The following is a 15,670-nucleotide window of genomic DNA, read 5'->3' on the forward strand; positions in this document are numbered from 1 at the left end:
TTATGATCATTAGAGATTTAATGACAATAAAACACAGAAGCTGGTTAAAACAATGTGCTTGTTTTTGGAGAGCTTGAAGTAGGAAAATCCAAAGTTCCCTTTTTAGGCCAAAAAAGGCCACCCTTTCCAGGAATTGATATAGCACAGACCCTTTCATTTTAATCTGAGGCATTCATTTGAATCTGGGTTATATAAATGTTAAGTCAATGTTGTGGAAGTCTTCATGTTCATGGCAACCAGAAAAAAAATAAATAAATAAAAAATAGTAATACAAATTTACATTTAAAATAACAAGACCATGTTCATGTATGTATGTTATATATTATATAAAAAATCGAGTTTGCCTTTTAATTTTAAAAAGGTATTTGTTTTATGAATTTCCTAAAAGATCTGTCAATTGCTATTAAATTATTATTTTTGTTTTTTTCATACAAAATACATCTGGTCAACACTGAATAAATAAGCAGCTTTATTTTGTGTTAAATAGTTAAAAACAAAACACAAATAAGGCAAAATTGTGAAAACCTTAATTAAACTGCTATTCAATATAGTCCCCTCCCTTCAAAAGTTCTTGGCTCGCTGGGTTGATAATCTACAGAAGACTCGAACGTTGCCTTTGTTCTGGGGGGCTTACTGTCAAAGAGAAATATCCATTGATATAGGAGAAGGGGGCAAAGGCTTAATTTTCTTTGAACATTTTGCTTAGCTGCTGCATTAGGCTCTCCAGCTCGGGGTTACCCCCCAGGTCTTTGATCAACCTGTAGGATTCAGCCTCCAGCTCACGTAGGGTCTGCCGGGTGTAAGCGAAGGATCCCACCTTCTCCAGGTAGTCCACACAGTAGCGTTTGATGTCCACATTCTCTGTGCGCTGCCTCAAGATGTTTTGTACCTGAGTGCTCTCGGGGCACGTCCAGATGGCGTGGATGGTCGGGAAGGAGAACTTGCCCTCGGTCAGGTCCTCGCAGAAGCTCTTGTTCTCACTGTACTCTTTGGAGCTCAGGTTGGCATAGTCATCCCGAATCTGGAAGAAAAGGCCCAGGGTGTCGAGCAGGGGCTTCAAGTCCCGACGATAGCTGGAAAAGAGCTGCATGAGCCCCACAGCCAGACCAAAGAGCCCTCCAGTCTTCTGTAGAACCATGTTGCGGTACTCCTGCTCCGTGGGACAGGTGTAGGTGTCCCGCCAGTGGATATCCAGGCCCTGGCCACGGTGGAGCTCCAGTAGCTGTCTGGTGAAGACATGCACAGCCTGCGGGTGCTGCAGAGTGAGCACCCTCTCCAGCCCCAGGAAGTAGACGTAGTTGGCAGAGTTGATGACAGAGGGGATGCCATAGATGCTGTGAGCCACCGGGAAGCCCCGTCTGAGTTTGGAGTTATCTTCGATGTCGTCGATTAGCAGGCTTGCATTGTGCAGCATCTCCGTCACCTCGATGATGACCTGAGGATGGATTGGAGAAGGGGAAATGTTTAGAATACCTTTTGTTAGAACGGTATTCAACATGAACAAGCAAGCACTTTACAACCCTTATATGTACTCCACATTTAAAGAGTGATTAATTATCTTGAATAGTAGCCTATTTTTATTTCTACCCAATACTTTGTTTAATGTTCCAGCTTTTTATTGTGTCTGCGTGCACGCTTTCTGGTTAAACAACTACTCTCTACTGGAACTGGAAGTTACGAGACAACTGGATTTTAGAGGGTGATTGCATTTTTTGTTTTTTAAAAGAATGTGGTCACATAACGTGTTGATTCAGTTAAGACATTTCTAAAATACTGTATAATAGAGGCCGTCCTCGAATAAACGCCACTGTCAAAAAAAAAAAACACAGTAAATAAATGTGCAACACCGACTATGTACATGTAATGATCCCGAAGAGTCGGGAGCCTCAATCTAGCATGTAAAATTACAAACTAATGTTCAGACACACACTAAGCACATTTTATTTTATGGTAGTATAGTTCTGAAAGAAAATGCAAGATAAACTACGTACAGAACAGCAGTCCTTCTGAAGTTCTTAGAGGTGGTTTTGTTTAATTTTAATTCCCATACAAATAAAAACAATGTGCTTACTACTATCTATGAAAATATTTAGTTTTGGTTTCTCTTGCAGATAAATTACAAACAAGTTAGTGAGAAAAAACAAAAACACGAGTAGGACATATTGTGGTTTATACAGAAATCAAACTGATATTCTGAGGTAAGTTTTAGTGCAGAAAAACATCTACGTCACTCTTGGATTTAACTGCCACACCAGCGTTGTCCCGCCCCTTAACAACCAACACACAGTCCTGATTTGCTGGTACAGTACTCCCCTGACTTTCCAACTCCCACCTAATAGGCTCTCGGTAACGGTCACTGAAATGTACTGTAGTCAATGTAGGTTAGACACACACTCTGCTACATACAGGTAGGCTACCGTATTACAGAAAATAAGAAACCGCGATACTTCTAAAAATGTCAAATCATGTAATAAAATATTGCAGCATTTGAAAATCGTAGTTTGTTAATAAAGGCCATCCTCTTATGTGCTGCAGTCATTCTGATCAATTTATAATAAATGCTGTGGCGCCAAATTGAAGTAAACTAAGTGAAAATTAGTAGAATAGTTTACCTTTGTTGTTCCCTTCCAAAAAACTGACAAACTAAACACTAGTTCAGGTTCCCTGAAATCTTGATCTCACAGTCACTCATATCATTATAGGTTGCAGAATTCACCTTCAGCCTTCACCTAACCATTGCAGAGTGAACCAGTGTTTCGTTGTTTTAATATTAAAGAAAGATGACAACCCATCTCTATTGACATCTGGTGGACTGGAGTATATAAACACAATATCATCATAGTAATTCACAGGCTCCTAAACAGTACAGTTTGAAGTGAAGGGCTGTGTCTTTAAGGCAAAGCACCAGAGTATCCAGTAGAACCTCTCCATTAACACATTCACACAGCTAGTTCCAGCTCTGTATCCAACTATTGCAGACTGACGCCAACAATTTCATTGCGAGATTTACAAATGCCTGGGTGACTACGAACTACAAAAGATCAACCAATATGCCAGCAGTGCACTGCAGTCTTCCTGGAGGTTATTAGTATTTGAAATTCAAGAGAAACAATACAGTAAGAAGTGCTGCCCACACATCTGTCTTGTTGCTTAGTTCGATGAAGATGCTACAATGAAAACTGCACTGCACTTCTACTATGGTTTTGAGGTCAATCAGAATAGGTCAAATATTGCAGCAAGCGTGAATCTTAAGGGAGTCATATTTCTGTCTTCTGAAGCCAGCCTGTGACTTGACCAATAACAGCATGTTTATAGCACCTCTCAAGATGTACTCTTGAAGACAATTCATAGACTCACTAAAAAACAAATAGTTCTTTCATAAGATATACCCCTCAAGGGGGTGGGGGCTACATGGGACAATAAGGAAGTGGTGATGGTGGCTGAAAAAGGGGAAACACCATCAGCAAAGACTTCTAAGGGATAGGGTTTTGTAGGGGGTTCAGTCCTACAAATAAGGTTACACCCTTCATTATATATAAAATCACTCTGAAACACACATTAGGCTGGGCACAGGGCCAACAGGGGTGAAGTGTATTTGTTTTATCTTTACCACAGCGATTGTTTGGTCACAGAAATAAAGAGCAGCCTTTCCACAACTCAAGTGTGGTTGACCTGCCACTGACCTAATTATTCATATCCGCTGTTGAAACACTTCTGTCCAACCTCAATAAAAACAAATGTGTGTAGGACCTTTTAATAACAACAAATGTTAGTACTAAATGCAGTAAAACAACATTAAAATCAGTAAATTCAAAAAGGACCTTTTTTGCTATGAATTCAAGACAATTATTTTAGTGACTTCATATTTCTCTGTTCACTGTGTAGACCAGTGAATGTTTTTTTTTTTTCTGCAAAGGGATTTTATTAGCAAAATAACCTATTCTTTATACATTTAATCATTTTTTTTTCCTCCATTCCTGCACTGGTCATGGGCTGCCTGATCGCAGACAAGCTGTCTTGACAGAGGCAGGTGCTTAGATGCCTCCTAACTGGTTCAATCATTTAGCCTTTCTGTTAGATCAAACTGATAAAAACTAGGACAAAGCAGGGCCAACAGCACAGATCACAGCTGCACATGGACAAGCATGTCTGGTGTTCTGTCAGAAAACAAGGTCATGAAGGAGAAAGGGAAAAGCAGGCTGCTAACAATGAAGTACTATTTCTAGCATTACAACAGAGATACTTGCTGCTTAACATTGGATCACCAAATACTGGCTGGGTGAATCAGGGAGTCCTTGATCTGCTTAGGAATGATTAAAAAAACACATTACTTACAAGTTGATAATACTTGCATTATCCACACAAAACCATGTTTTCTGTTTATCCTACAGATTTCTTAAAACTGAACCTTTTCAAATGCCAAGATGCTAGCTGACCTATAATGTTCTGACTCAATTTGCCCATTAAAAACAGATGGAACTCTCCTTAACTTCTACTGTACAGTAGTTCTTCTCAGGAACTGGCCACTGAAATATGCTTTGGAACATCCACATGAATAGAATACAAATTGCTGTGTACATTAAATAGTTGATTTCACTTTTTAAATTAAAAAGTATACTTAATTGTGCTGAATTTATATTTTAATTTTGTATAATTTCAAATGCAAACAATTGGCAGACAACAAAAAAAAAAAAAAACACACACATCACATCACATCACTCCGGCTGCATGCTTATTTAAAGCAGACCTGTCGATTTCAGGATCTTTTATGATTCCTTGGGAGGGTTACAGCTAAAAATAAAATATTTACCATGGTAGCAGCTGTTTCTCTGTTATTAATCTATGCTACAACAGCTGAACCAAACAAGTACTGCTGGGACGTTCATTACCATGTTTTATTCATTTACTGGAACAGTATATTTACATTTCAGATTATAATTCATTCAAAAATCTTTTAACAAATAAAATAGATGCATGGAAGCCCTCTGGTCTCCATGGCATGACAGCATACAAACGGTTAAAGGTGCAATTGCCAAATCCTTGTTCAGCCTATGAATTCAGATGACTGCAGGGCGGTGTCCGTGTAATGTTTTTGTACTGCCTGGAGCTCAGTCTCGGATGCAGTTTATAGTTTTTGGTTTACAATCCTTTAGTTTTTTTTAGGTATCTATCCTTGAATAGTTTGATTTAAAAACCTAAATTGGAAGGGTGGTTGCACAGTTTAAAAAAGTAATGTCAAAAACAAAACCTAAAAGAAAACAGAATACAAAAACAACAAGCTTAATAAACAGCATGCTTCAGAAATCCTACCGAGACGAGGATTTCCCCTTCATTGACCTTCCAATACACATCACTCCAGTCTCTGTTCAGTACAATTACCTTACTGAACTAAATTAGATTACAATCTCATTCACCACCACCTTTCTACTTCTGGCCTTCCTCGGCAGCACAGCCTGCCAAATCCCCCTCCTTTACAGTGCAAGCCATGCAGGACGTTTCGGATAGCCAGCTTTAATTCAAAAGGAAATTGGTTTCCAGCAACCACTGCTCTTAGGAGCCTAAGAAAAACAAAATGACAATGAAAGATTAAGTGGAATTTTATTTCAATATAAAATTAGAATCCCATATGCTTTTGGGGAATATAAAATTCAGATGGAACCATTAAATTAATGATAAAAAGAAATATTTCTGTCTATAATGGCTGCAGGTTTTCCCACCTGTGCTCTGACATGAATAGGGACACAAAGCACCGATAAGAAGAATGGCAATATTGTAAGACTCATATTGCACAGAAGCTATAGCCATTCCAAACTCTACCCCCTAATTCTGTACATCAGCATACTTTCCTACCTTTTACAGCCACAGAAGTGGAAAATAAACTTGACACACTACCTAGTAGAAATAGTAGTTCAAACTCAATCTAATGTTCTAGCAAGAAGCAAACCATGTAAGCTGAATGTAAAATATGACTGGTCAACCAGCCAGTACCAGTATTTACTTTTTTTAATTGAAGTAAATTGGTCGTTAAAGGCAACCAATTGCTAATGTGTTATGCATAAAAGTCTGCAAGAACTGCAGGTCTAATGAAATAAAGCACTTGCTATGGATGTAGGGGGTAAAATGGTTTAATGATTATTGTAAATTTTCTAGAAGCCATATCAAATCATTTCAATGATGTATCAAAAGCATATTAAAAAAGATTCTGTAAGCACAGCATGTGTTGTGTTAAGAAAAAGCAGTAAAATACATAAAAAAAAAAAAAAAAAAAAAAAAAAAAAAGTGCTCTGGTCTGTTCAATTTTATTATGGCTCTGCATTAATTTTGGGTTGTCAATCAATATGACTATAAAGCTGGCTCTACACCTACATGTAAGCAACCTCAGTATGATTAGTGTATAAACAAAAGCAATTACATAGTCCAAATACTCTATACATATATCACCTGATTGCATGTGGACTTGAAATAGCCCACAACTATACATACAGGAAATAGCTGGTACATTACTTTAGTACTTCCACAGCTATACAAGATGGTTGCTAGCAGAAAGCTATATTTTCAAAACAGGGTAATAATGGACCTGGTTTTAAAACAATAAATGCATACACTGTAGCACAGATATGAACTGAATTTGCAAAACACAAAACAACCAAAGTGGCATCCACCTTGCTTTAAGGACACCATGCATGTAGGCAGACATTAAACCATTCAGAGAAAATACTTGCTTTGCTGTATTTTTATAGAAAAAGTTAATTAAAATTGTTATTACAAAGTTAACAATGGATTAAATGCAACAGGATACTTTATACAGTGGGTACACTTTTTTATAACCTGCAGTAAAGGTTTGTGTCTTACAAGTTTGTGTGTAAACCAGTTAACCCCATAACAACTAGTCAGTTATGAAGCTGTATCACAAGGAAAACAATCCTTCAGCACCATCAAGGATACCAGTCCATGTCAACAGCTCAAAAGGGACCTTAAAGCAACAAGTGTTTGAAGTTTCTGACTTCTAGGTACCAACACCACTGCAAGGGGGTTGATAAGGTACTACAGCATATCACTTAACACATGAAACTTTAGTACTTGGCCTACTATTTATGGATCTGACTGACATTTAATGAGTACTTCTAACAACCATTTATCAAAGTATTTAAATTGGTGTGTGTTTAAACATGTTGCAGGGTAGTGTATAGATATTAGCACTGTACAAGACAGTTTTCCTCAAGGTAAATTAATCTTTTGAGATATGGATAATGTTCAATAAAGGTCTATATTGCATTAAAAAAGCCTCAGTACCACCTTTGCGGTTTCTATGAACAGTAAGGTTGTCTTCTTCTATGACACAATGGAAGTGAAAGAATACGCACACACTCGAAGTTAAGAGTCTGGGCACGGCTTTGACATGAAGATTACTCAGTCTGCACTGACACTGTGTCACCCTGCACAATGATGTGTAATGCAAATGTACTATATAGGAGCCACCTACAGCTGTTTAGCAGACTGCTTGACTTGACAGTTCATGGAGGAGGAAGTTAAACAATGTTCAGAAAGCACAGTAGCAGCAATGGTTCAATCTAAACATGTGTTTAACACCACCTAGATGAAGTAAGGTTCTAGTGCATTAGGCTGTATATAGTATCCAACTAGCTTAGCGCTACAGTATCCACAATGTTAAAATGTAAAAACTAAAATCAAAATGATGATGTCTGGATGCTACATTCCAGTCTTCTGTTTGACATTCTTGAAAGGCGGTAGCTTACAATACATTATCCAGATATTTCATCGTTATAGTAACCACTTCTAACACTCAAAAAATACAAGCCTTTTCTGGTCATTTTTGGTGCCGTTTGCTCTGGTTGGGAAGTCGCAGTCTTAGGTGTTAAAACGGAGGCACATTTTAGAAATCATCTCTCTTACCATATCATTTGTTCACCTTAAATTGGACCTGGAATAGGGAAACATGTCATTCTGTATAAACACCTGATGCCTAGAAGTGTAGCCGTGCAAAGCCTTTTCCTAACACCTGCAGTAGTGATAGAAGAGAAGAACCCTAGGGTTAATTAAGCAGTACATAATGGGGGTATACAAATACTGACTCTCGAAAAAAAGAGAAACGACTCAGTTCTTGCAACACTGGGCATGCATAACACAACTCCGTTCTTTTAAACTAGTAACTGCTTGGAATTTCCATCCATTTGACAAAGGGCAATGAAGGAGCTTGTGTTTGTTTGGCAGTGTTTAACTTGCAGAGATACCACAATGTTATAAATGCTATACATTACGATGGCATGCGTTTTTGGTGTCAAATATGCAGTGCACAACCTGAAATACTTTGAAGGCAAGTCCTTTGTAAAAAGACAGGGATCCAGCGCCTGCTCTGATGTACTTTTTCAGCAGTGTAAAGCTGTGAAAGTAGGAGCTGCCCACAAAAAAAAATGAAAACACATTTTATAAAAGCAGTTCACTGTGCTTGGAAATAAATTCCACATTGCATTGCTATGCTTCCCAGTCTCTTTCCTGCTGGCATGAAACCTCCAAAAGCAGTTTGAGTTTCTGAATACATATGTGTGCAAGAGTTCCGATCTGGCACAAATGCACTTGCAGGAAATAAACAGTTCCAATATTTGGCATTTGATGGTTGCGTAGGAATCGACTGAATTGAAGGTTTATTTTAAAAATGGCATTTCAATGGTAACATAACTAAAACAATATTAATACACATTTCATTATCACATCAAGCTCAAGAGCATTATAAAAGGAAGAAGCAGATAAAGTTCTGTCCCGCTAGGGTTTCAGTCACAGGCAGTATTACCAAGAGGCTCACATCTTAAACCTGCAGCTGACCAACAGGGATATGGGAAGATGAGAGGTTATATAGGGCATGTCTATTAAGGACCTAAAAGTAATTGTAGCTAACAAAGTTCCATAAATCTTCTCCCCTATGCACATCCATTCATTATATACATTAAGTCTTAACTGCAGTCTTGAAAGAAACACATTTTAGCCAACATTAAAACATGATATCTAGCAGTACACTATGTTAAATATTTTTGTATTTCAAGTCATGATTGCACTTCACCTGGAGGGTGAAATTGTCCCCATCCCTTCACTGGCATCTTTCCTGTCAATAACCAATCAGCTCCTACCTCTATTGACCGACATGCTTTCATCCAGTAAAATCCCTTGACCCAGAAGGTACTGCTGGGGTGAAAACTGTAACAGATATCGTGGAATACAAAGCAAGCTAACTGAGGACTTATTGTAGGACCAGTTTGCTATAAAATGTGCTTCTTTCAAAACTGCAAACTTGAGAGAAACAAGTGGAAAATGAAGATTGTTACAAAACAAACAGTACACAATATTAAGTATTATACCAATAAGAACTTATTAGAAGCAACACCACATTACATTACAGTAATAACAGTAAATACAGTAATAACCTGCAAATGTTGTGCTACAGTTTCTCTTACAAGATGGAATGTAAATACTATTACCATGGAATAAAAAATAAATTGTGCATACAGTTGATTGAGAATAAGGTAAAAAGCAATTAAATGTGTCCCGGTTTCGTGGATCTGTGGGCAAAACATTGCCCATGCCTGCTGTGATGCCTGAGCAGAATGGGCATGGCTGTCATAGGAATGCGACAGCACTAAGATAACACTTCCTCTTTTTAGTAGACTAGAAGGTGCACTGATGTAAATGTATAGAAACTGTAGTTTATCTCATTGTATCTCGTTAAAAGATATTACCTTTTGTGTTTTTAAATCATCATTTCAATATTGTTAAGTTTTTTTAATGGTTAAGTTTCAGATTTAACAGACCTTCATAAAGTTTTTCGAGCAGTCCTAAAGAGACATTTGGCATTCACAGACAAGCCGGTTTACTACAATATATTATCATATTTCCTTCAGATTCTGAAATTCTGAATCCTAATGTGGTATCCAAATCAATATCTCATCATGTTTAAAGAATAAATGTAAAATAGTTTACAGTATTATATAACACAATGTGAATTTAAAGACCAAATCGCAGAATAACAGAACACACTACAAGTAACTGTTACTGTACAATACATGATTGGAGTTCAGTTTACCATTAGTCTTGGAGGAGAGACAAAAGGTTATGGAAAAGGATATCTTGTGTATTGATTATTTACATCATTTAACTTCAGTAACCCCTACTAATCAGACCCCCCACAAGACCAAGCATAGATCAGACAGACTATTGTAGGCCTCTCCTTTAAAGTACAATAGCTTGGCAACAGTTACTGCTCAATTGGCTTGACAGTGGGAATAGAGGTAGTATGATGTCATGAGTACCATAGCACACATTATATTTTATATACAGCTCTGAAAAAAATTGAGACCACTGCAAAATTCAGTTTCTCTGGTTTTACTATTTATAGCTAAGTGTTTGGGTAAAATGATCATTTTTGGTTTTATTCTATAAACTACTGACAACATTTCTCCCAAATTCCAAATAAAAATATTGTCATTTAGATCATTTATTTGCAGAAAATGACAACTGGTCAAAATAACAAAAAAGATGCAGTGTTGTCAGACCTCGAATAAGGCAAAGAAAATAAGTTCATATTCATTTTTAAACACAATACTAATGTTTTAACTTAGGAAGAGTTCAGAAATCAATATTTGGTGGAATACCCCGATTTTCAATCACAGCTTTCATGTGTCTTGGCATGCTCTCCACCAGTCTTTCACATTGATGTTGGGTGACTTTATGCCACTCCTGGTGCAAAAATTCAAGCAGCTCGGCTTTGTTTGATGGCTTGTGACCATCCATCTTCCTCTTGATCACATTCCAGAGGTTTTCAATGGGGTTCAGGTCTGGAGATTGGGCTGGCCATGACAGGGTCTTGATCTGGTGGTCCTCCATCCACACCTTGATTGACCTGGCTGTGTGGCATGGAGCATTGTCCTGCTGGAAAAACCAATCCTCAGAGTTGGGGAACATTGTCAGAGCAGAAGGAAGCAAGTTTTCTTCCAGGACAACCTTGTACTTGGCTTGATTCATGCGTCCTTCACAAAGACAAATCTGCCCGATTCCAGCCTTGCTGAAGCACCCCCAGATTATCACCGATCCTCCACCACGTTTCACAGTGGGTGCGAGACACTGTGGCTTGTAGGCCTCTCCAGGTCTCCGTCTAACCATTAGACGACCAGGTGTTGGGCAAAGCTGAAAATTGGACTCATCAGAGAAGATGACCTTACTCCAGTCCTCTACGGTCCAATCCTTATGGTCTTTTGCAAACCTCAGCCTGGCTCTTCTTTGCTTCTCATTGATGAAGGGCTTTTTTCTAGCTTTGCACGACTTCAGCCCTGCCCCTAGGAGCCTGTTTCGAACCGTCCTCGCCGTGCACTTCACCCCAGCTGCCGTTTGCCATTCTTTTTGTAGGTCACTTGATGTCATCCTACGGTTGCTGAGTGACATTCGAATGAGTTGGCGGTCATCCCGGTCAGTGGAGAGTCGTTTTCGCCCTCTGCCGGTCTGTAGCTTTGTTGTCCCCAATGTGTGCTGCTTGACCTTGTTCTTATGAACCGCCGTCTTTGAAATTTTAAGGATGGAAGCAACCCGACGCTCACTGTATCCCTCTGCCAGTAAAGCCAGAATTGAACCCTTCTTTTCCTCACTCAAAACTTTCCTTTTCAACTCTTTGGGCATGGTCAATAGTTATTTTTTGATTCCAATTACTTTTGAGGTACTACTAGCACTGTTTTGCCATCCAGCTGGTCCTATTGCAAGAGGATAGTGATGACCACAGGAGTGGTTTTTATACTTTTCCTCGTTAAATAAGATTTGGTTCAGGTGATCCCCTAATCAGTACCTCATTCAGTAGAATGAGGTGTGCCTGTGTTGGAATTCAACAGACACTGGAATGGAATGGCTGCCATACATGTAGAGATGCTGATTTAAAAAAAATTTGCAGTGGTCTCTTAATTTTTTTCAGAGCTGTGTGTGTGTGTGTATATATATATATATATATATATATATATATATATATATATATATATATATATATATATATATATATATATGTATACACACACACACACACACACACACACACACACACACAAACACACAGAGTAGGGCTGGGTATCGGCAGTGTCTTCAAATTAAGTATGAAACATAAAAATCACACAATTGTCTCATTTGCTTGTGCAAGTGTTTGACTTTTAGTCAAATACAGTGCACAGTGCCTATAGAAAGTCTACACCCCATTTCAAAATGTTACCATCCTACCTCACAACTTCCAAGTGAAAAAAATATTCTAGAAATTTGTAGAAAATTAATTAAAAATAAAAACTGAAATAGCTTGGTTGTATAAGTGTCCACCCCCATTGTAATAGCAATACCAAATTAGCTTGGGCGTAACCAATTGCCCTCAAAATCACACACCAACTTAAGTGGCCTCCATCTGTGTTAAATTGTAGTGATTCACACGATTTCAGGATAAATTCAGAAGTTCCTGTAGGTTCCCTCTACTCCAAGGCACTTTTAAAAGAACTCTGGGACAAAGTTGTTGAAAGGCACAGATCAGGGGACGAATATCCCTTGGAGCACAGTCAAGGAGATTATTAAGAAGTGGAAGGTGTATGCTACAACCAAGACCATGCCTAAATCAGGCCGTCCCTCCAAACTGGATGACCGAGCAAGAAGGAGACTGATCAGAGAGGCTTCCAAGAGGCCAATGGCAACTCTGCAAGAGTTTTTATGGCCAAGACTGGTCAAAGAGTGCATGTGACAGCAATATCCCAAGCACTCCGCAAATCTGGCCTATATGGTAGGGTGGAAAGAAGGAAACCATTTCTCAAGAAAGCCCACCTTGAATCCCATTTGAAGCAAAAAAAAAACTCAGGAGATTCTCTAGCCATGTGGTAAAAAGTTGCGGTCTGACTAAACTAAAATGGAACTTTTTGGCCTAAATGCATAGCGTTATGTTTGGCGCAAACCCAAGACAATGCATCACCCAAAGAACACCATCCCTATTGTGAAGCATAGTGGTGGCAGCATCATGTTATGGGGATATTTATAATTGGCAGGGACTGGGGCACTTGTCAGGATAGAAGGGAAAATGAATGAAGCAAAGTACAGAGAAGTCCTTGAGGAAAACCTGCTGCCCTCTGCAAGAAAGCTGAAACTGGGACGGAAGTTCACCTTTCAGCATGACAACGACCCAAAGCACAGCCATAGCTGCACATGAGTGGCTAAGGAACAAAAATGTAAATGTCCTTGAGTGGGCCAATCAGAGCCCCGACCTAAATCCAATCGAAAATTTGTGGCATGACTTGAAGATTACTGTCCATCAACACTCCAAGGAACTTGACAGAGCTTGAACAGTTTTGTAAAGAAGAATGGTCAAATATTGCCAAATATAGGTGAGCAAAGTTGGTAGAGACCTATCCCAACAGACTCACAGCTGTAATTGCTGCCAAAAGTGCTTCCACCAAGTACTAACTCAGGAGGGTGGAGACTTCCAATTATGATATTTCAGTTTTGTATTTAATACATACATTTTTCAAGAAAAACTTTCTTGACCCCCTTAAGTGTGGAGTATGGTGTGTAGATAAGTGGGGAAAAAAAATATCATTTAAATGCATGAAACCGAGGCACTGACACAAAATGTGAAAAAAGTTCAAGGGGGTGTAGACTTTCTACAAGCACTGTAAGCTTCACAGCCCGTTTTACTTTTGTTTCCTGTTTATATTTTAAAATACATTTCTTTAAAACAAAACTACAAATCAGGGCTCCAGACAAAGTTTTTGTCTTAGGAGCCAATGGCTCCAGGCCAGAAAAAAATTGGTTGCCAAATTCAAATACTGGGTGCCACTTCAGGAGCAAGTTAGTTGCTACTATATTCAACTGCTTAAAATACAACAACTTGTTAAGACACCAATGTGAAATTCTATCAACCTTTTTTTGTATAAACTGCAACCAATTAAATGAAATCTGGAGGCTTAAACAATACCTTGTTTACACTGGCCACTTTTATACTGGCTTTGAGGTGGGGCTCTATGATGGCTTTGGTCTTTTTAGTCTACTGTGAACGCATTGGTCCCTGAGACGGCACACGTTTGCCATGTACACTTGTGGGAAACACCCCCATTGTCAGCGTCAAACAGGCAGACAACAGCAATCTGGATTGTTACTCAGACAACTTTACCAAAAAATATCCTTGACAGAACTTTTATATTTGTGCTACGATGTAAAAAGTAAAAACAAGCCTAGTTGCCAGAAATATTCTTTCACACATACCTCCAAATGTAACCTGTGATTGTAGTTTGATACGTATAATTATGAGAAAATGTTAAGTTTTGTGGGTACCTCTATCTAGAATTTAACAAATTACAGTAAAGTGGGTAAGAAAAACATTTCCTTCACAGGACGAATACAGTCCATTGTTTAAAAGTAATGTACTTTTAGACAAACACAGCCCTTGTTTATTTATATGCATCACGGCACTAACAGATAAACAATTTGAAAAATAAAGCTGTCAGCTGGTGGAAGTTGAATCAGTTTACATGTATGGGCTTTATTTTTCAAAGTGCATCATGGGAAGTTCCACAATGTGAATTCATGTAGAAGCACGAGCTTCAGGTCCAAAAGCACTTACCTTTAAACAAAGGACTGTATTCACCCATAGAAGAAAATCTTCCGATTTATGAGAGGCTTTCTTTTTTTTTATTGTATCAAGTACCATGCTGCTGTGTTGGTATATGTAAGGCCCTATAAAATCTGCATTAAACAGAACAGACAGGATCACAAGAATAATGCGGATACATTTGGCAGCAAAGCATTAAACTTGAAATGACATATTTGAAGGGAAAACGTGAAGCTTTTGAAACGTGCACTACACTTTGTACAGTACAGAGCAGGCAGTCATAGTCGTGGTATTTATTGGAAGCAAAAACAACTAACCTGTAATTATGTAAGTGCCATTTGATCCATAATTACCATTGAAACAATAACTTTGCTCCTTGAGGTTCAAGAAATTCATACATGCAAATTACTTCCAGCATTCTTGGGAACAGTTGCAATGAAATACAATGGTTAGTGTATAAAACACTAACCGCAGAGGAATAAAACATGGCCAGCAGAGGAACTAAATGATAGAGAATAAGGTTCTAGAACAACCACCACTCCACATTTTAAGAATATCATCTACATTTTCCTAACATTACATTTCTTATTTATTCCCAAAAGAATAAATGAAAGACTCCTCAGTGCAGACTGTGAGGAAGTGAGGTGGGTGCTGCACAGGCTTCACTACACAACGCTTCATCTACAGGCTGCAGAGCACAGTAAAACACTAATACACATCTCCACCTCACTTCCCTATAATCTGCCTTTGAGTCCCTTCAGAAGCATACCAAACAGCTAAAAAAATAAAATGTAGATGGTATTAATGGCCCAGTAGCAGATTCCTATATTGGTTACAGCTTTAACATCTCAATTAGACCTTTTTGGTTTCAAACTAATTTGTTGAAAACATTTGTGGACAATCACATTTTGATAATAACACACCAAATCCTTCACCCCCAAAGCTACAGTATCACCTGCTAAACCCAGATTTCCTTCACTTCTAGCACCTCACCAAATTCCCTTACAAACAAAAAACCAGAGTAGATGTGCATCTCCTACTTAGCTGCAG

The 15,670-nt window shown here is 38.4% G+C and overlaps 1 protein-coding gene across 2 annotated transcripts in view; it reads right to left on the reverse strand.

The window, feature by feature from the left end:
* Positions 1 to 452: 452 nt before the first annotated feature.
* ggps1 (geranylgeranyl diphosphate synthase 1) overlaps positions 453 to 15,670 on the reverse strand; it is a 32,295-nt gene continuing 17,077 nt past the window's right edge. For both annotated transcript variants that reach the window (XM_041252886.1, XM_041252885.1), the window contains one exon: positions 453 to 1,435. In XM_041252886.1, coding sequence (XP_041108820.1) covers positions 680 to 1,414 — 735 coding nt within the window. In that variant the 5' untranslated portion in view covers positions 1,415 to 1,435 and the 3' untranslated portion in view covers positions 453 to 679. The remainder of the gene's footprint in view (positions 1,436 to 15,670) is intronic.

This window comes from Polyodon spathula, chromosome 6 (genome assembly GCF_017654505.1).
Source record: "Polyodon spathula isolate WHYD16114869_AA chromosome 6, ASM1765450v1, whole genome shotgun sequence".
Lineage (NCBI taxonomy): Eukaryota > Metazoa > Chordata > Actinopteri > Acipenseriformes > Polyodontidae > Polyodon > Polyodon spathula.